Below are 20,642 nucleotides of genomic sequence, written 5' to 3' on the forward strand. Positions count from 1 at the left end.
ATGTAGTATCTATACTTCTATTTCAACAAAACACTTCCTACGAGTGAAAATATATATATTTTCCAGGGTGTTTGGTCTGGAGAAAGATCATGGAAAGGGCAATGCTGAAGTGAGGAGATGGTGTGTGTTATGGAGTTGACAGAGGAAATGATGGTTTGTGAGGTGAGGCTGTACACAAGACCCAAGGTACAGAGTATGACAATGAAGACAGTGTGAGACTAGCAGCGTATTCTACCTTCCTTTTACATTTTTGTTCATCCTAAAACGCTCAGAGGTTGGCAAGGCCCCCGTTTCTTTTAGACTGCCTCAGATACCTTCATATGAGAACACCTTGCTAACCACAACTTGTGATGTTATTGTGTCCCTTTGTTGCTGCAACCATTATTGTGTAGAAGAATGTAAAGCTGGGCTCACTAGTGAAAGAGAAAAGGCAATCCTATGGTGTATCAGGAGACTTTGCTAAGGATGTGGTTTAATAAAGCTCAAAATGGAACAGGACTGAGCAAAAGGCATAGATAGACGTATTCTGGATATGTATAGTGGCCCACTCAGTTCCCTTTTCTACAAAAGAATGCTGTTCCTTTGTCCATGTGTTAAGCAGCTGACAGAGTCACCGTAATGCCTTGTGCAAAACAGTCTAGTCATGAACTGCATCGACCATGTTTTGTGTTACTTCTGCCCTTCTCTGAGTTCTCCAACACCGATGGTGCAGAAACTGCCTCACTCCAGGGAATGGTGAAGTCTACTGTGGCATTGCTAAGACATTTGTTGTGTTGATGTGTGATTCTGTACCTTCAGAAAACTGAGTGGAGTAGATCCATGTTCAAGTGGATGAGCTGGAGGGAGGCCAAGATCTTGGTCCTGCGAGAAGCCGAGTGTCTGCTTGCTTGAGCTTGGGGTTTAGCACCATCAGGATGGCAGCCTAAACCAGTGCATATAACAAAGCAACAACTATCTGTGCTGACACAACTGCACGGTTTTTGGAGATAATATCAAACATCAGCAAAGTGTATGTTGTAGCAAAGGAAAGGTAAGGGACTAGAAGCCTACTACTGCCCCAGCTACCTTGATAGGAGCTTTCATTTGGGTACTGCTAAGATGTGATTCTTTGCCTGTCATCTGACAAATATGTCTACACCATGAGGCAACCATCAGGATGGAGCAAAGTAAAATAACAGTAAGGGGACAGCAGAAATCAATTAGTAAAAGAACAAGGTAGGGGACACTAGGCTTAAATTCAATATCTCCTTCGTCCATGTCCAAAGCCTGGATTCCGTTCCTCTGGGGTGGTACAGAGATGTTCCAGAAAACAGGGATGGAGATAAATGAGATGAATATGGAACTCACAAGAAGCCACAGCACCTTCTGCAATAACTTAGCGTGCACCAGAGGAAGAAGTAGTGAGTGCAGTTCACTATCCTGCTGCAACAGAAGACACAGAGCTAGGCTTTGAACCAGCATCTGCACAAAATGACAAATTCCCAGACACACAAAATCTGCTTCTCAGAAGTACCATGAAGTACAACAGTAATCAGCATCTTAAGGATTGTGCAGAAGACGTTAGATTCACTCAAGCTTAGCAGGAGTTGTGCTCTCGAGGACAAGCTCCTACCTTAGGTCCATTCAGTGATAATTACTTTTACTATAAAACCATTGAAATGAGTCCCACCAGCACCAAGCCACTTGCAAGAACTAACCACAGAGGAGAAAACATGGCTCCTGATCTTCAAGCTCTTGCATGGGCTTTTGTATAAGTACATGACACCCTGCCAAAGTTGTTGAGTGGAGATGGAAAGTATATGTAGCAGAACTTTGGGATTAAAAAAACAGTATTAGGAGCCAAGCATAAAACCATTCAAATTCAACAGGGCTCTCCAGTTACTTTTTTCCATATCATTGGCAGTGATTGGAGTGTGTTTGTCCTAGAATACAGCAATGGAACACCAACCAGGTGGCCAAAACAGAAATTAGTACCTGCATAAGGAATTATCGTGTAGGAAGAGGGTGGATTTCCAACGCTGTCAAGTAGAGATGGAAAGGCGGGGGTGGGGTTGGAATATTATTTATGTTTTAAGGAAGAGAACATAAAGCCATGGAAATGAACAGAGCTCTCTTGTTACACATTTTCATAAGAATCCTTGCTAGAGCAATGTCACTGATCATGACCACACAAATGGTTCTACATTGCTATCATTTTTCAAGTTTAATTTTGGAATTTTTGTGATGAGAATTAATTCAAGGCCAAAGCAGCATAATTTAAAGGATTCCATGTTTAGAGGGTGCAATAGCTGCAACAGTATTTATTTTTATAGATCTTTGAAAAATGCTGTGAGTTTCCATTCACACACCTTATCCCAGTGTTGGTCCTCACAGCTTGCATCCATTAAGCAGTTTAGTCCTTTAACCCAGTGGTAAGCAACCTTTTGGGCCCATTTGAACATTAGAGAGACTGCCTGGGTGCAACAATGAAAAGGGTGGGCATGGCTAGTCACAAAGGACAAGTAACCTGTCCAGAGGGATTAATGGGAAATTAAGATGGCAGCAGCAAAAGGATCCCACTTTGCTTTGGAGAAATCCCAGCTGCCTCAAAGAAAATATAAAAATACTTAAAAAAATAAAAATTAGGTGGAGTAGTGGGCAAGGAAGGTGTCACGTAGGGGCACATTGGTGCCTATGGTCCTCACATTGAATACCCCTGCTCTAACCTATTTGACAGGGGTAGAAAACTGCACTGCATCTTCCTGTTTATTTTTTTTTCCTGCCATGAGTAGCATAAATGTTGCTGAACGTCCGTGCCTCCATCCTGTGCACAATGCATGGCTCTGTAGCTTCCTGTGTTCATGTAGATAGTGGGGGGCCAGACCTCATATTTTCATGGTATGTTTATGTACTTGCCACATAATATGATTATGCCACAGACTGCATTGGAAGAGGGGCATTTCTGAAGTATATGAGCACCCCTCCCATTTATGTGATATTACAGCCATTCTTTGGATTAGAATGCTTCCAGACAGAGGGGCCCTACTGCTAAGTATCAGAAGGCATTACGCAGCTATTTCATCTTTCTTAACAGATTTTCCATGATAAGAAAAAAGATGGAAGAAGTGGTGGGAAAACACAGGAGGATTACAATGGATGACATATGAAACCCTACCCCATAAAATTTCATGAGTGAGGCACCACAGTTGCACATTAAAGGCCTCATGTGGAAGCACCCTAAATGTCTAAACGTCCTTTTGCTTGAACTCCTAAATTATAAGTGAAACCTGCATTTACATAGTAGCAGGCTATCCCATGCTAACAGAACTTCTTCCTCAGCCTTGGCAGTGTTCTCTCTTCAGAGTTCTTTGGAAATTCAAGGACTTTGAGAAGAAATTGCAGGATTTTGAAAACTTGTGAGCTAAGTCACAGTTACGTAAAGAGATTCAGAATTGTAATTTTGTTTCTGACAGATACACAATTCTAATTGCTTTTAGATATGTACTACAACTGTAAATCTGACACACCCAACTTAGCCTATTTTGGGGGTCAGATTTACAACTGTTGAATAGAGCTAAAGAAGATTTGCCACTAGACTCCCTGCCCCTCCTTATTTTTTCCTTTTTAGATCTTGTAATTATTATTTTTTAATCTGGGAGGCTGACATGCTACAAAGCAAAGCATCGGTCTACAGCACCATCTTTATTTCCAAGAACGCCTCTGTGTACCACGTGGCATTCTTGGCCAAGTTATTTGTCTCTGAGCCTCAACAGTTTGCACAGGAAATTGTTTTTGTGTTTTGGAGCTCAGACCCCAACTTTGCCTTGTACTTGTTCATGGTTAAGAGAGCAATCCTATGATTCCTAGGCGAGCATCCCAGGGACTATAGGATGGCTCAAATTCCCCCCCGCCTTTGGTCATATACAGCACTCCGATCTTGGAAGGGCATTTGGAGATACACCCCTGCCCCATTGCAGCTGGTGTGGAAAATCAACCTCGGAGAGGGGGGAAGAGGGTGTTCCAGTAGACAGGGAGGGTAGGAGACTGGAGAGGCCAGGATACAATTTATCCTGGGCCTCCTCCAGGGCTTTCTCCCCCTCGCCCCTGCACCCACAATCACCCTTGCTAGAGGAGCTGAAAAGCCCAACTAGTAAAAGCAAAGATTGGAGGACACGGAGGCAAAGATTGCATCTGCTGCTCCTCTCAGCCTGGTGGCTTCAGCCTGGGAGGGCATAGGAATCTTGGAAGCCGCTGAGTTCAGGGATGTCCAAGCAGCAAGGGCACAATCCTATGGTTACTTTTCTTTTAACCTCATCAGTTTGCCTTATAGGAAATGGGTGTTTCATGATTGGTCACAACTACCATGGCAACAATTTTGTGAATGCCCAATCCCCCCTAATTGTAAGAGCACCCATGACACTCTCAAAATTCCAAATGTGCCCACTGACCCAAAAAGGTTGAGGGACCCCTGTAATCTAAGGATTGTAAATTGGATTTGTCTGGACTATAGTGAGGGATGTTTTGATTTCTTTTTTCTTATAAGTTTAGTTCTCATCATTTTATTACTATTTGTGGGGGGAGTGTAATTTTTAAAAAAGCAAATACAAATCACTTTGTAGTTCAACAAAACAAAAACAAATTTTGTTTTTTGGCATTTTGTTCTATTGTTGTATCTGTGTTTTCACAATAAAAGCTATTCCCAAAGAAGGAGAGAAGCGAGTTATTATGGTAGCGTTTCTTTCAAAACTCCATTTGCATGTGCCAAGAGAAGTTGACTCCACCTGTACATGTTCCAAACAGAGTTCACATTGATCACCATCAGAGGACCTTGTACCTCAGGAATGAGCAGGGAAGGCCCATTCCTGGGTGATGCTGAGAAGGAGGCAGAGAGGGTGGGGAGACTTCAGGATGAGCTGACTCCAGCAAGCTCAGCTCAGCTTCATGACTTTGTTGATCCAGTCCACGTAGAGGGAGACACGGATGAAGGTGGCAGGCTTGTCTTTGCGAGCACATACACGGGATGGGGTAATCACACCTTCTAACACCCAGCAGTCATGAGTCAGGCAGGCCAAAGGGCCCCCAAAGTCACCCTGCAAGAGTGAAAAAAGAAAGGCAGTTCAAACAAAAGCATGCCCCAGCCCAGGGACATTGCTAGACCATTTCCCAATGCTCATCCTTCCAGGCTTTTCCTAGTCCTCTCTGCAGGTGCTTCTTTGCCTCTCTGTCCTCCTTTTGCTTCTCACGAACACTCCTCTGTGATCCTTCTCCCATTTTCACCTCACAAGCCTTTGTAAGCAGCTCATGTCAGTCCCCCAAATTCCCACCCTGCTCACCTCGCAGGCCCCCACGCCGACATGCAGGGGTGCTGTACACAACTCACTCTCCTTCACACGGCCTCGGAGCGCCACATTGCATTCTTGATTGCTCATGACTGGCAGCTTGGCCACATTGAGGACATTTTCGTTACCAGTACCTGTGTGAGCAGAGTCAGAGTCTTAATGTTGTGTACCACTAGAACACATGAAATGGCCTGGGGGAGGTCTGCTAATGCTGGGCCATGTCAAGAGAGGCAGCCCATGCAAACTCGGAGGTAAGGTCAGGCACAGGGGAAAACATGTTCATTACTTTTCTGTGTCACCTGGGGGACACAGTGCAAACTCCAATACCAGCAGCTGCAGTAAGGAAAGAAAATGAGAACAGATGGAATCACTACAACGTAGCTATTACAGAACAACCTCGTAACTGGACGGGTGAGTGCTAGACCACAACCCCCTTTTTTCTTTGCAATTTATTGTACGTGGGGCTGCCTTTGGAAATGGTCTGGGAAATGCAGTTGGTTGAAAACAGGGCTGCAAGATCATTAAGTGGGACTGGTCGATTCAGTCATATTACACCATCGTTTCCAGCCCATTGCTGGCTCCAGTTCAAAGTGCTGGTTTTAATCTTTAAAGCCATTAACAGCTTGGGACCAGGATATCTGGAATATCACCGTCTCCCACGTATACCCAAACGGTAAGATCTTTGGAGCCCCTGCTCTGGGTGTCCTTGCCAAGTGAAGACAGGGGAGTAGCTACCAGAGAGATGGCCTTCATGGTGGTGGCACCATGGTTGTGGAATGCCGTCCTCAGAGGGACTTGCCTGGCACCTTCTGAATGGCCATTTCAGCACTAGGTTTTTAATTATCCCAGACCTTTTAAAAATCTGTGATTTTAGTGTTCTGAAACCACTGTTTATGTGCTGCATATTTTTAGTTACCTGCTTTTATTCTTCCCTTTGGTGGGAAAAAAATGTTGCAAATTGCTATGTTATGATATCATGCTTTTAATTCCACTTTAGCATTTTTTGTTGTGAGCCACCTAGAGAACAACATTATTCGACAGTCTTATATAAACAAAGTAAGTTAATAAATACTTCCCCCCATAATCATCCCTTAAGTCATTACATTTCCCGAGATTGTACCTCTGGTGTCACCCCATCCTGCGATCTCACACTCTGTATTCTCGGGCACAATGTAACGCTTGGGTGGGAGACAGATCAATGCCACACGCTGGTTCAGAATGGCTGGCCTGCAGAGAGAAAGAGAAGCCGAAAAACCAGACATTTTAGAGCCAGGCTCATATGGCCTTGAGGCGACATAGTAGTTGCTTCAAACTGCATCAACATCATGTCTATGGCTAGCTGGTGGTGTGCAGCTGACTTCCTGCATAGGATTGATCTTTTTGCACGCCACTGTAAACATTAATCCTGTGTGCGGCAAGCAGCTGCAGATGGCCATTAGCAGTGAACTAATCCATGCAAGCTCAATGGTTGTGTGAACTGACCCCAAGCAAGCCCACTCATCATGATATTCTGCAACCTGGAGCCTTCTGCTAAAGCAAGCTCGGGGAAGCTTGCCTTTCAGTAAAATCAATTCTATTTTCCCCTGTTATGCACAAGATACTTTTTTTTAAGCAATGTGCTGCCAAGCTTTGGTTCGCCTGAAGCAGCAGCTCCAAAATGGTTGTGTGTGTCGTTTCATCATAGTCATAGTTCTGTAGCTCCATGCAATTTTCCTGCCCAGATGAAGCTTTGCTTCTGGAACATGTCGCATAGCAGTGTGAAATCTTCCCCTGCAGAGGTTTCCAAGGCACTGCACAAGCATTGCGTAGGATTCAGGATTCTGTTTCTGAGACAGGAACATATTTAAAGACTATCAGTAGTGGCAAGGGCAGCTAGGGTTGGGTTCCTGCTTCTGGCAAAAGCTGTCCTTGATGACTTACAAAGCCCTTTCTGCTGTGTTGCGTTTCCATTATTGTAAGGAATCAGAAGAGATCTGGGATCGGGGGAGAACAGCATGGCTGGCTGAAAGCCACTGAAGCAAATAACTGTCACCCCATTTTTTCTGGAACTCACTGGGGAAGACGAATCTCAGGATTTGGTTCCCAGAAAACATCACCCCTGCAAGGTCCAACAAAGGGAGCTGCCTCTCAGGTAGAGAGAAACAGCTTTAAAAAGACTGCTGACACATTTAGTTTTGCTCCTGTCCCACCTGTTAGACATTCCCATATAGATCATCCATCATGTCACACTTAATCCTCCCTGTCTACCTAGCAGCATGCTGCCATCTTCACCAACTTATCCTGCAGGCCGCATTATTCCAAGAATGGACCATGATATTGCCCTGGCCTATTTGGAACTTCCTGAGTCTTCCATGCATTGCTCAGCTCCATTGCACCCCATTATATGCTAAATGTGTGTGTTGGTAAGGGTGATATTGGGAAGCCATACACCATCCATTTAGATCCTCCATGGCAGTGGGGATGGTCTCTCCAGAACCAGAGTATAGATCATAGATTTCAGCATTTGAAAGTGAAGTAAGTAGGTAGCTAGTTATGACCTTGATGCAGGAAGGCTTCTGTTCCCCCCATCTTAGCATCTAAAACAGGGAAGTCACTTTCATTCTTTAGGGGAGACGGAGTCCTTTGCCAAGGGTCACCACTCACCTCTCCAGTTTCAGCATCACCAGAAAAGACTCTGAGGGGCCGCAGACAATCTTCATGATGGGGATGGCCTGTTTCTCAGGGTCATCAGGACTGGGGTTCTTAAAGAGTGTTCCAAGCCAGACTTGGTAGCCAGATAGATCAGCATCACTGCCAAGAAGAGGAGTACACAGCTATCACAGCTATTCCCACCTTCAAATATACCAACTTAGAAAAGGCAAATGGGGCATTAACCCCTCCCGCACCTACACTAGTGCCTTCCATGAATAATATTGCTACTACTACTTAGTACTGCGTGATAGAAGGACTAGGAGAAAGCTGAGGAGAAAGTGAATAGCTAAGGCCTGGATGTTACGCTATTCCTTCTCTGTCAGATAACCATACGTGGCTGGTGAAGACCAGGAGTAGAGAGCAGGTGGCTGTGTTATGCCAGGAAGCTGACCTAGGATCTTGCCAGAAGAAGGTTACACAAGCTGGCATTAAAACCCAGAAAAATGGTCCAAGAAGCCAGAAATACAACAGGAGGACCTCTGAGTCCGAGGAAAAGCTGGACCTTTTTGTGAGTATATCTGGCCGGGGTGGAGGTTTACAGTATTTGCCTGAGGTAAAAGAAGTCATTAAGAGGTTTGTATCAGAAAAAAAAAAAAAATCTCTTGAGTACTTAAGAATCCAACACATCTGGAGGGGCAGCAGATTGGGGAAGGCTGCAATAGACTCTCCCAAGCGGGCTGGAAGAGATTATCTGAGGACAGCATCCCCAGAGAAAAGCTGAACAAGAGGCTTACCAAGAGGAGAAACATTGGCGCGTGCTGATGACCCACTGCTCTTTCACAAGTGACCCTCCACAGAAGTGGACTCCTTCCCTGGAAACCGGAAAACAGCATATCACATTGGAGAGAAAGTAACAGGCTCTTTAGTGAACCCATTTTCCCTGCAACACCACCACATTTTCACCCACAGTGTGTCCCACATTGCAGGCACATCGTTCCTTCCTCTGCAGCTACACAGCAGTTGACAGCCCCACTGCCACCCCAACCCCCACCGCAATCATTTGCCTGGCCCCTATGCTTTCAGTCACTTTTGGCAAAGAAGCACCTCATTTGACTAGCAGGGACAACCACACATCATATAAAAAACATCCATTTGTCAGCCAGTAACTGAGAACATTCCCATTGTGCAGTGCTTTATTACTTGAAAAATGCAGAGGGTGCTGAGCAATGAAGAAAATGGATAAATGGAGATAGGATCTGTCACAAAGCTGGAATTTTCCCCTTTAAGGATAGGGACCACTGAGGTGGCTGTTCTCTCACTGGTATCTACTCCAGATTCTCTGGAATACTTTCCCCATGCCATCTGTGTCCCTACCATACAATTCAGTACTTTTCATAACTGCCAGCCCTCAAGGAACTCCACCACCACCACCCATATCTGTCTCACCGATTGCGGATGCTGACTGTCCAAGGCGAGTTCCCAGGGCTCCCGCCCACAACACGAGCCCGCAACTGCGTTCGTTCGTCCCTCTGGCCACACTGGTCAAAGACTATGTTCTCTGAAACCGGGACATTACAGCAAAGTCAGGCACAGTGTCCTCATGGCACTGTGGTTGAAAAAACAACAGACATCCATTTCCAAAGTGTATTGATAAAGTCAACAGCCTGGAGGTGACAGCACGGGAGAACCCTGTGCTCTGGTTCCTCAGCCTAGCTGCACTCCTTTCTCACCAGAGCAGGCTCCATCACAGGACTGCCACAGGCATCTTATGCAGAAGACTTACCTGGGTTCAGCAGGATGGATGGCTTCTTGTCACCAGCTGCAGAAACAAAACACAGAGCTGGTTCACACATGCAAGTCCACCACTTGATTTCTCTATGTCTGATTACTGTATACTTGATGACTGGCAGCTGAACTGACTCCACTGAAAAGCACCGTCTGTGATGTTTATATATACACACAAGAGCCTTCCAAAATTGTGAGTCACCACTTGATGTTACAGTCATTGAGTGATGAACATGCCCGTGTAAAGCAGCTCAAGTTGAGCTGTGAGGGAGCGACTGTTAGAACTTCTCAATCAGGACAGAACCAGAGGGCTGGAGGAAGGGGTGGCTGGCTTCCCCTCAGCCCTGCCCTTAACAGATGATATAGCAAAGGCTTTGACAAGGTGCTGAGCTGGGGTTTTGAATCTGAAATGTAGAATTATGTCCTGAATGCATATACCAAATGTTGTTCCAGTATCAAAATGCTCCAGAGAGTTATGGTGTTACAAACGTACAAATGAATGGATGCAAAATAGATGCATCTAAGAGATGCAAATAAATGGCCAAAGGCCTCACTTCACTTGGCTAACAAGAGCTGAAAGGGTGCACAGAAGACCTTGGGAGGGGCACAAGTTGCCCACGACTGGTAAAAAGGTCAGAGAGTGGCCAGGATAGGGTGGGTCCTGCCCTGCTGGAAACAGCACATGTCCTGCTCTTGGTCCATTGCCTAGCATGGGAGAGGACATAGCTGACAAAGAAGTCACCATGACTATGTCCTTTATCTCATTGTTGTCTTGGATACTCACCACAAGGCTCAATGGCACAGTAATCAAACTGAGTGTTAGGATCCATGGTGTAGCACCAGGGCCCATGGCTGTCATTGTCAGGGTTGCGGCAGTAATTCTGCTCAAGACGCACAGGAGGGAACATGGTAGGGAAGACCCTATAAGGAAGAAAGGACAACAGCCCCTCCAACACATTACCATTGGACTATCTCCCAGTCCCTACACCCTCAGGACCTATCCGAGGAGATCCTTTTTCATGCCATAGATGTGCGGCTGGCAGTTATTTGCTGTGAATCATTCAGGTGTTTGAAAGCATTTCCACTGGGCAAGTACTGCATTTTCCCAACACTCAAGTGGCAACATTTTGTTGCTGGGAAAATGCAACTCTTTTCCTGCAGCTAGTGATTCCATTCTGTGGTTGCACAGATGTCTCACACACCAACTGACTAGCATCTTTGATGCTAACAATGATAAGCAACAGAACCCCTCCTCCCCTGTAACATTGGGCCAGTTTGCATAATTGGTGGCTAGTGGCGTGGTTTAAATAAGCCATGGTGGCTTGTGGTGCATGCCAGCTGCCACTGTGAATATTCAAGCTGTGGCGGGCAGCCACCGAGCCTTATTGTGTTGTGCAAACCTGGGAAGGGTGGCTTGTTACTGTGGTTAACAAGCCATCCCAGGACCCAAGAACAGCACTTTATTTTAGCTATGTTCCCCCCTCCCTGCATTTTCTGCTGGAATCTTCTGTCCTCAGTGAAGCCACAACGGTTACCGTTCCATCTGGTTATTCCTAAGAATCTCTAGGCTCCCTTTTTCTTGTGGGAATGTCCAGGGGCTTCGGACTTTTAGAAAAGGATACAGTAGCTAGGACCCAAAGAGATAAGGAGAGGTGGGCTCTTTTAGCCCAGGGGCCCTGCCAACCACTTTCAGGACTCTCCCAGATTACCTCCCTAGCAGAACTATCCCCATCACCCAATGCAAACCTTAGAAGACAAGATGCACAACAGGGATAGACCCCGTTACACTACTCTTTCCCACAAGAGCTACACCCTCTCTCCTGAACGCAAGGGAAAAAGCACCGTGGCAGTACACCAAACACAAGCCATGTCTCCCTCTCGTAAGCTCCTTAGAGCTTACACGCAGGTCCTCTTCTGCAGGAGGGTGCTATGCACATGCCATTCCCCACCCCGCATTTTCCCCAGTTTTTTCCCAAGGCCTTCACATCCCTAGTTAAACCTTCCTTCACAAGGTGCTACGGCTCTAATTCAAATCACACCCCACTGCTATGCTTGCTATTAATATGCTTTTTTAAAAAAAGCCCTGCTGTGGTTTCTAATGATATATTTAGTGTAATGTCTAATTTGGCCCTCAGGAAATGGATGAGCTGGGAAAGTAAGGACCATGAGCAGTGGTCTCTCTCAAAGCCCTTGCTGATTGTCACAAATTAAAGGAAGAGAGTAATTCTTAGCCAGTTCCAATGAGTTGCCACTGGCTTTGCCAATGGCCACTTCAAAGAGCCCCACTGCCAGAGAGACCATCACACACCCACACACTCACTGGGGTTTGTGAGGCGACTGATCTTTCCACTTCTGGCAGGTGATTCCTTTCCGAGTCTTGCTGACAGTGCCTTGATATTCTTCTCCATTTCCACGGTAACAGTCTGTGGGGACAAAAGACTCACCTGAGAACCACTGCCTGCCCTACATCATTTCCTCTATAGCCCCATGACAACAGTCATCTGAGCATGAGTAAAAGTAAAGTGGTGATGTCGGTGTGCGCCTAAGCCCCAATCCCACAGCCCCTGCACACCCGCCTGCCTTTTATGTGAAGATCTGCAAAGGTTCTGTGAGTGCATTTGGTTGACAGCAGTTACTGAGCGCCTGCAAACAGGAACCTTGACAAGGCCAGGCACCTGACTGCGGGAGCTCAGTAAGAGCTTTCAGCTGACTGTGTGTACAGAACTCCACGCAGATCTTTGTGCCGAACATGTGAAGATCTAGAAGGCAGTTGGGTGTACAAGGATGTTTGAGGGTGGGGCTTATGCACACATCCACATTCACACACACACACACACACACACACACATATATGGAGAGCACTATTTATTACATTTATATTCCACCTTTCTTCCATCACAGAACTCAAGGTGGCTACGTGTGGTTCCCGGGTGGTCTCCCCTCCAAGCATTGACCAGACCCAAACCTGCTTAGCTTCAGCAAGGTAGCTGCCTCATGTGCCTTCAGACTATGCCCTGGGACACTACCAATATTTCTTATTACAACATCTCCAAGAGTGCAGCCCAGCCTCCAGTAAGAAGAGAAAGAATGACTCCTGTAAGATCCCCATTGGATCCCAGCTGCAGACCACCAGTCCACCCACCTCTCACCTTCCACCACCATATCATCAACACAGCGCTTGATCTGGAAGCAAAAGGCCATCCTCATGTTGGGGAGGGTAGTGAAGCACCAGGGGGCCTCTGAGCCATCAGGGTTCCGGCAATAATTCTCCTCCAGGTCTCTAGAGGGCGCAAGACAGAATATCAGCACCCTCACAGACAGACCCAATCCCACCTAAGCACCAAGGAGCTCCCAGCTGGGCTGAGCACCGTCCTAGATTCAGGCACTCTTGAGGACCTCTCAGTCTTCCTGTGCAAGGATGTTAACTGCCACATATTTCATGTTCCCTCTGCAACATAGCGGTGAGTCACCCTGAGTTTTGCTAATGCAGCCTATATTGTGGAAGGATTTCAGAGACAGCCAGCAGCCATTTTACCGTAGCCTTGTCATAGTTAGCCATTCACTCGTAACATACATCTTTGGCACCTGGGGAGTTTTTAGAAGGGGAAGCAATGGGAAGATGGGCAGCTTGTACCAGTGCATCATAGTCATCATAACATTGCACAAGCTGGGGATGGTTAGGGTAGGGTCATATGGCCTGGTCCACTGATTCCATGGAACTGTGTCATCTGAACAGGTCCAGCTGCTAAAAGCGGTGGCTGGCTGCAGAGTCCATTACGCATTAGCACTCTTAAGATATCCCAATTCTACAGGGATTCTGCTACGTGTTGATTCTAAATGTTATTGCCCAATGAGAAAAAAACAGTCACCCAATTATGCAGTTAAATTAAGGAGGCAACAAAGGCATTCAAGCAGAGATTTTCAAAGTTTGAATCTAGCAGATAATCAGTAAGAGTTTAATGCAGGGCTGTTGAACCAAAGGTCTGTGGGCCAAATCTGGCCCTTCTGGGGTCCCAATCCAGCCCTTTGGGGTTCCCCAGATGACCACCCGCTTTCTCCTGGTCCTACCCCCCTTTCCCTGACTGCTGAGCATTTGGTGGTTTCTTGGCCTTTGCACTGCTTCTCACCCCAGTCTAGAAGGTTGAAATGCTTCTCCAGGGCTCAGTTACCAGCAGTAAGAGATTTAAGCAAATATATACCGGCATTTTGGCCTCTTCCCTTTTGCCTTTGGTCCTGCCCACCACTGGAATGCAGCCCCTGAGAGCTTCTCTGAAATGGAATTCAGCGCTCAGGCTGAAAGACATTCGACACCCCTGGTTTAGTATATATCCCTTGAAAGAAAACTTCATCTTTAGACATCAAACAGGGATTTGAAAACCTCATCTTTAGTCATCAAACAGCCTGCCTGCACTTTAAGATCAGAAAGAGAGGCTCTTCTCATTTGCCCACCCGTGTGAGCAATTAGGTGAGTGATCACATGTGAGAAGGCCTTCTCTGCAGTGGCCCCACACCTTTGGAACAAGTTGCCATTGGAGGTCTGCCATGCCCCATCATTGCAGGCTTTTAAGAAGGTCTTGAAAACATATTATTTTACCATGGCCTTCTCTTGATATGGCTGCTGTCTTTGCTGTTATGGCTGTTGTTGCTGCTGCTGGTTTTATTGCTGGCTTTTATTGTTGTTTTTGTCGGTATTTTACTGTCTTTATGTTTTTATCGTTTTAAACATTTTATGTCTTTTATTGCTGTAAGCTGCCTTTGGAGGGCTCCTGCCCTGAAAGGTGGCCAAGAAATATTTAAATAAATACATTTGAGTGAATGCATGAGAGCCCTGTCCCTAACATCCCTGTCTATGCTGGGTACACTTCAGACCTTCACACGTTCAACATGGGAGCCTGAAGCAAGTTGCTAAGCATGTTAATCTGAATGCACTCAGGATCTTCCCCATGATCAGGAAGGCTGATAAGGCAGCATTCCCAACTGCAAGGAGGCATCGATGTATATTCAGGTGAACAGTGACACACTTAAGAGTCTCTATTCAGACCTTCACACTCAAAGCACATGGGCCTAAAGCTTCCCCCAGCAGGGTGACCATGTATCCTCTTTTACAGAGGACAATCTTCTCTCTGAAGGGCTGTCCAGTCTGCTTTAAAGAGAAAGAACCATCCGGAGGAAGAGCTGGGCCTTGAAGTTGCCCATCAACAGCACCTGGACAGCAGACTAAGCAAGGTACAAGGTACACAGATCCCCTGGTCTCAGCCTTCCACATGATGTACTGTATTTCTCTTTAAATTGTAATAATTATTTCTAAATTAGCATCTCGACATATAAATTAACGTATGCAAAATTTATGCAAATTGGCACCCGCTTTCGTCATTTTGGGGTGATGCATAAATGGCCACCTGATCCCATAGGGACAGTGTCACTGGAGGCGGGGCTCATGCGCATGGCCGTGCTCTCTACTACATGTGTTCATTTTGAACACCTGAAAGGAGCTGAAGTCAACCAGCAATTGAGAGGAACAGGACAAGCACACTGCAGGAGAGGGTAATGAAGCCCTAAGAGGTGTGGAGCTTGGGTAGTTTCCTTCCTCTCTTTTGAAGTGTAACACAGAATTCAGTTACAAAGAAACTAGTTCAGCAATACAGCATACAGTATGTCTAAGCAGAGTCTGTTCTGGGGCACTTTGCAAGGCTTCCATCTTGCTTCTTGACTCAGGATCTTTGTCTTTAACAGCTATATAACAAGCAGGGTGGGGGGGATTAGTAGAGGCTGCTTTTCCCAGGATGGTGATACTACTGTGTGCAAAGCTACACCTGTTGAATGTCTGCTAAAGGCACAGAAATTCTGTCGGGGGGGGAGACCCCTGCACATACAACACAATGTCATTAATGCAGCCTTCCAGTTATGATGGACTATAACTCCCATAATCTCCAGTTGTAGTCCAACTCATAAGGAATATAACAGGTTGTGGAAAGCTGCATTAAGTCACAGTACACCCAGCAACAGCAACCCTTAGCAGAGAAACCCCTTCCACCCCCACTGCTACTAGGGTGATATATTCCTGGCACACGGCGACTCCTTGGTGGTAAACATCCCCTTGCATGTATGCCCGCTTTTCCCCACCCTATGCCTACTTGCACTCATATTTCTCAGGCAGGAAATGGTGCTGGTGAGGCGTCTGCGAGTCCCAGCGCTGGCAGGGGATGCCTGACGTTGTGATGTTCACCTTGCCACGATAGTCTTCTCCTTTCAGTCTGAAACAGTCAGTTGTCGCAGGTAGGTGCGGATGCTTCTCTGCTTTCAGGGATGCAAAAGGGAGAAGCCATGCAAATAGGGTTGCAATCAAATCATAACTCCATCTTAGTTGTGGTATATGCCGCAGATAAGACAGAAAAACAGCAGCGGTGAAATTAATCCTGACTGCACACCTCTAAGGCCTTTACAAAAAAACTAATCAGATTTTTTTTTGGCAGTTAAAGTTTTAAAAGTGATGTGTATCTGAGTTTACATTCTGTGTGTGTGTGTTTAAAAATACGGTCCATAGTTACAAAAGTGGACTGTTAAGGCAGTGGAGGGGGCGAATATCCTATACAAATGAGTTCAACAATGCACTTTCTCACAGCCAAATATGGATCTGTGCACATCACCAGTCTGGAGGGAGTGTGTGTGTGTGTATGCGTGCGCACGCGCGCATGTGTGTGTGTGTGTGTGTCAGACAATCACAGGGATCAAGTTGTGTGAAGATACATTGAATGTTTTGCTTCAGGTGCCCGTGTATCTTGGGCCAGTCCTGGCCAAGTCCCTGCTAAGTGCATTAAAAATTGTTCAGGCCTGGGCTGCATATACATTTTCAGACTCCCCTGGGCAACTCACCAAGAGACTAAGGATGAACAAACATTCATATCATGTTTCATTTCCCTGGCTCTTGGCCATGGCTGGCATCAGGGGTAGGCATTGTCAGGTACTTGCCAAGACCCACAGCCCAGCCAAGGGCCCGCTTCCACCCTCCTCCTTGCTGTCACTGCCTGCTCTCCTGTCCTCCCTGAGCATGCCAGCAGTGAAGAGAGAGAGGAGACAGCAGCATTCTCCTCTTGCCTAGAGCTCTGGGCAGTTACACAGATCAGGCAAATGAATTGGATCACAGGGACAGCAGGTAGCCCATTCAAGGAGGGCCCCCACGGAGTGCACCTGGAGCCAGCATTGCGGTCTTGGAAGACTGCAGATTAAGTATAGGTGTTAAAGGGGACCAAATCTCCTTTGGCAGACCAGGAGGGACAAGCGGTAGTTGTAGACCATAGGTGGGGAACCTGAGGCCCGGGGCCCAAATTTTGCCCTACTGGGGTCCCAATCTAGCCTTCTGAGGTCCCCTAGATGACCACACCCTTTGCCCTGACCCCACCCCTTCCCCCCAACCACTGAGCATTCAGTGATTTCCTGGCTTTTGTGCAGTTTTTTCCCCATTCTAAAAGGTTGAAATGCTTCTCCAAAGGCTTTAAGCTACAATATGCTGCTGTTTTTAATATTTCTGGCCCTGCCCCATTTGCCTTCGGCCCCACCCACCACTGCAATGTGGCCCCTGGACACTGCAATGGAATTTGGCCTTTGGGCTGAAAGACGCTCTGCACCCCTGCTGAAGAGAAAGGGCTTCTGGGCCCTCTGGCCCTTTTCCATTCCATAAACAAACAGAGGCACTTTTGTACTTTCCCATCCCCACCTTATGTCACCTTTACAGGCCAAACTGGCCAGGTGAAACAAGTACAAAGTCTCAGAATTGGCATTGCTCTCAAATCACCAACAACAATGGAGGGATGCTGCCAACTCAAAGAGTGATTCACTAAGGAAAACCCAGCAGGTCGGGGCCTACCCAATGGGTTTTCCTTAGGAACTTACTCTTCAAGGTGACATCATCCCTGCCATTGTCAACAGGGACAAGCTGTATATATTTCCAGGGGGGGTTCTTCATGACAACTGAAGAAGAAGCCAATCGTGGCTCACCTGAATTTTTCAAGGAGCCAGCTTTGCTCTGCACAGGACTCCACAAACAAGTGTATTGCACCAGTAAAAGTCTCTTCACAAAACATACTTCTGGGTAGGGTGGGGGGAATTGGAGTGAATTCATCTGATGGGCAGGGGCTGCTCAACCAGTAAGAGAGGCTCCCCCGCTCCCAGGTTCTCCCCCTCCCCTTTCACCTTTGATAAAATCCCAGGAGGTTTCCTCCTGTGTCACTACATAAATCACTCTCCTTCTCTACCTCTCTCTCTGTCTCCTCCCCCTCCCAGCATTATTTACTTCGTTAAAGAACAATCACAAAAGGAACACAGTGTGTTCCTTCCCCTGAAATTGACAATGCTGGGAACAATCTTCTTCTCTCTAACCCCTAGGTCCCCCAGCATTATTTACTCCCTTAAAGAACAATCACTAAAGGAACACAACATTCTTTCTGCCCTGACTAGCTGATGACGCGATCAATCGAAGCTTCAAAACTTCGACATTAAGGCTCCTAAATGTGTTACTTCGATTCATGGGAATCTAGTAATGCTGGGAGTGAGCATTTTGGTGACAAGCCTCATTGACCATAATGGGAGTTACTTCTGAGTAGACATACATATATTTGTGCTGGGAAAGATGATCAGGGGACTGAAAAAACAAAGACCTATGAAGAGAGACTGAAAGAACTGGGCATGTTTAGCCTTGAGAAGAGAAGACTGAGGGGAGATATGATAGCGCTCTTCAAGTATTTTAAAGGTTGTCACAGAGAGGAAGGCCAGGATCTCTTCTCCATCATCCCAGAATGCAGGACACGGAAGAATGGGCTCAAGTTACAGGAAGCCAGATTCCAGCTGAACATCAGGAAAAACTTCCTGACTGTTAGAGCAATACGACAATGGAACCAATTACCTAGGGAAGTAGTGGGCTCTTCCACACTGGAGACATTCAAGACGAGGCTGGACAGCCATCTGTCAGGGATGCTCTGACTTGGATTCCTGCATTGAGCAGGGGGTTGGACTTGATGGTCTTGTAGGCCCCTTCCAGCCCTACTATTCTATGATTCTATAAAAGACAGAGGGGAAATGAAGGGATGGGAAACCAGCCCCCTTTCTAACCCGATGCTGCGCAGGATGTAGTGATCGAAGGTAGAAGTAGTTACTTCGGAATGGCAATAAACCAAGCAACAGAGAATTGCAGCTTCAGGAAAGCACTTTACAGCCTTTAGGGAATTAGTACTTTAAAACCTGCTATTTCAGTTGAGGGGGATCTCTGTAAATGCTGGTGTGTGCATTCAGGGGACAAGCCTCATTGACCACAGTGGGAGTTACTTCTGAGTAGACACTAATTGGTTTGTGCAAAGATGGGAAACACAGAAGAAACACCCCCTGTCAGGGGTCATGGTGAAAGGCACACCTCTGGGCAGGGCTAGCATACCCAAGGTCAATGCGGGGGTTGGGGCACACAGCAACTATACTGGGGAGAACCCAACTTAAGGAAAAGAATCGGATTTTAAGCAGTCTCAGGAAAGCCGTTTTTTCCCTGATAAGCTCTGGGGTGGCTGCTGGATGGCCACAATGTCATATATCCCTAACCACCTCCAAACGCAGCCAGCTCGGAGTAAATTGCTCATAGAGACACCCCCCAGGTGGACCCTGGAACTGCAGGAGGACTTACTGCATTTCCGAATGTGGCAATACTCCCGCTTCTTGGCAGGATCCATTGTGTAACACCAAGGATGCTCAGAACTGTCAGGATTACGGCAGTAATTGTCAGCAAGGTCTTTATCAGGATATCTTTTCAAAAAGCAGTGAAGAGAAGAAAAAAATTAAATGAAACATTCTCATAGTTTCCATTTTCATTTACTTCTGTGGCAAACCTTTATTTGCACTTCCCACAAGAAGACGGCAACATGGCTCCCTCTCCCTTCTTTGTACAGAAGAGAACTGATTCTGACAGAGCTGATCCAGTTATGGTCACCACCCACTGCAGGAGGAGGATGGCTGTTGCTATTTTTTGCAAGTAAAATTTGCGTCAATGCAAATCGTTTAAAAACCACTGAGCAACAACCTTCACAACCAAGCATGTGGGGACAGTATCTTCTGGGAAGAAATAGGATTGGGTACTCTGAGCAGCTGTCACAATGGACAAAGGGCCAACCTTAGAAAGTCATGCTATGATGGCTGTCCCATGATGCAATGGAAAAATCCCTGCATCCTGAATTGTGCCTTGTGCTCACCAGCCCAGTTCATGTACACGCAGCCACCTGGTGGCTGCTGTAAATTCCAACTATGGAATTTTGTATGTAGCTGCATCCACCGATTTTCATCACAGTTCCAGAAAGTGCCAGGAAAAGGAGTTGAAAATCACGTGGTGTAAAGTCAATGAAAATGAATGGCAAGCAGCTGCCCCCAAATGGCTCATGGCACAAATAAGTCTTCACACTGTTCTGATTTAAAGCAGTTACTGTTCAGTAAGAATCTGATGTCCATTTGCTTGGATCAGATTGGGAACAGAGAGGGGAGCAGAGAAAACTGCCCTAAGGTGAGTCAGACCATAAGTCCATCTAGTTCAGGATTGTCTACAACGACCAGCAGCGACTCTCCAGGATTTTGGCAGGAATCTTGCCCTACCTGGAGACGCCATGGATTGAACCTGGGACCTTCTGCATGTAAAGCAGGTGCTCTACCCCTGAGCTACAAACCTTCCTGAATGGGAATGATGTAATAAGAAGGCTAAGTCACTATGGATATAGACCACATCCCTCTCACTGGAAATAACAGCTCAGCAGTTCCCTGGAAAGTGCTGAGAAAGGATGGGACAGATTCCCATGTCTCCTAGGAAGTCCCACAACAAGGAATGCCCAGTCACTGTCTGATTATATAAAATGGGCCTCCCCCTCAGTATGTTACCCAAGGACT

At 46.4% G+C, this 20,642-nt stretch overlaps 2 protein-coding genes across 3 annotated transcripts in view; one reads left to right on the forward strand and one right to left on the reverse strand.

The window, feature by feature from the left end:
- The window catches only part of LOC146354710 (acylamino-acid-releasing enzyme-like), a 44,074-nt gene extending 37,305 nt beyond the window's left edge, over window positions 1-6,769 (forward strand). Inside the window, exon 24 of the transcript XR_014788469.1 lies at window positions 67-6,769. The gene's annotated coding sequence lies outside the window, so the exon portion shown is untranslated. The remainder of the gene's footprint in view (window positions 1-66) is intronic.
- MST1 (macrophage stimulating 1) overlaps window positions 4,582-20,642 on the reverse strand; it is a 35,139-nt gene continuing 19,078 nt past the window's right edge. Inside the window, exons 7-18 of one of the 2 annotated variants that reach the window (XM_084839615.1) lie at window positions 19,399-19,517; window positions 15,869-16,028; window positions 12,884-13,014; window positions 12,055-12,157; window positions 10,519-10,655; window positions 9,733-9,768; window positions 9,396-9,507; window positions 8,744-8,821; window positions 7,962-8,108; window positions 6,439-6,545; window positions 5,313-5,452; window positions 4,582-5,069 (exon numbers count right to left, since the gene is read on the reverse strand). In XM_084839615.1, the coding sequence (XP_084695741.1) occupies window positions 4,908-5,069; window positions 5,313-5,452; window positions 6,439-6,545; window positions 7,962-8,108; window positions 8,744-8,821; window positions 9,396-9,507; window positions 9,733-9,768; window positions 10,519-10,655; window positions 12,055-12,157; window positions 12,884-13,014; window positions 15,869-16,028; window positions 19,399-19,517 (1,432 nt within the window). In that variant the 3' untranslated portion in view covers window positions 4,582-4,907. Of the gene's footprint in view, window positions 5,070-5,312; window positions 5,453-6,438; window positions 6,546-7,961; window positions 8,109-8,743; window positions 8,822-9,395; window positions 9,508-9,732; window positions 9,769-10,518; window positions 10,656-12,054; window positions 12,158-12,883; window positions 13,015-15,868; window positions 16,032-19,398; window positions 19,518-20,642 lie in introns of both variants that reach the window. The other variant, XM_084839614.1, reaches the window with a different exon arrangement.

Source organism: Heloderma suspectum, chromosome 2 (assembly GCF_057233095.1).
Source record: "Heloderma suspectum isolate Gila_16-S chromosome 2, 16-S_ref, whole genome shotgun sequence".
Taxonomy (NCBI): Eukaryota; Metazoa; Chordata; class Lepidosauria; order Squamata; family Helodermatidae; genus Heloderma; species Heloderma suspectum.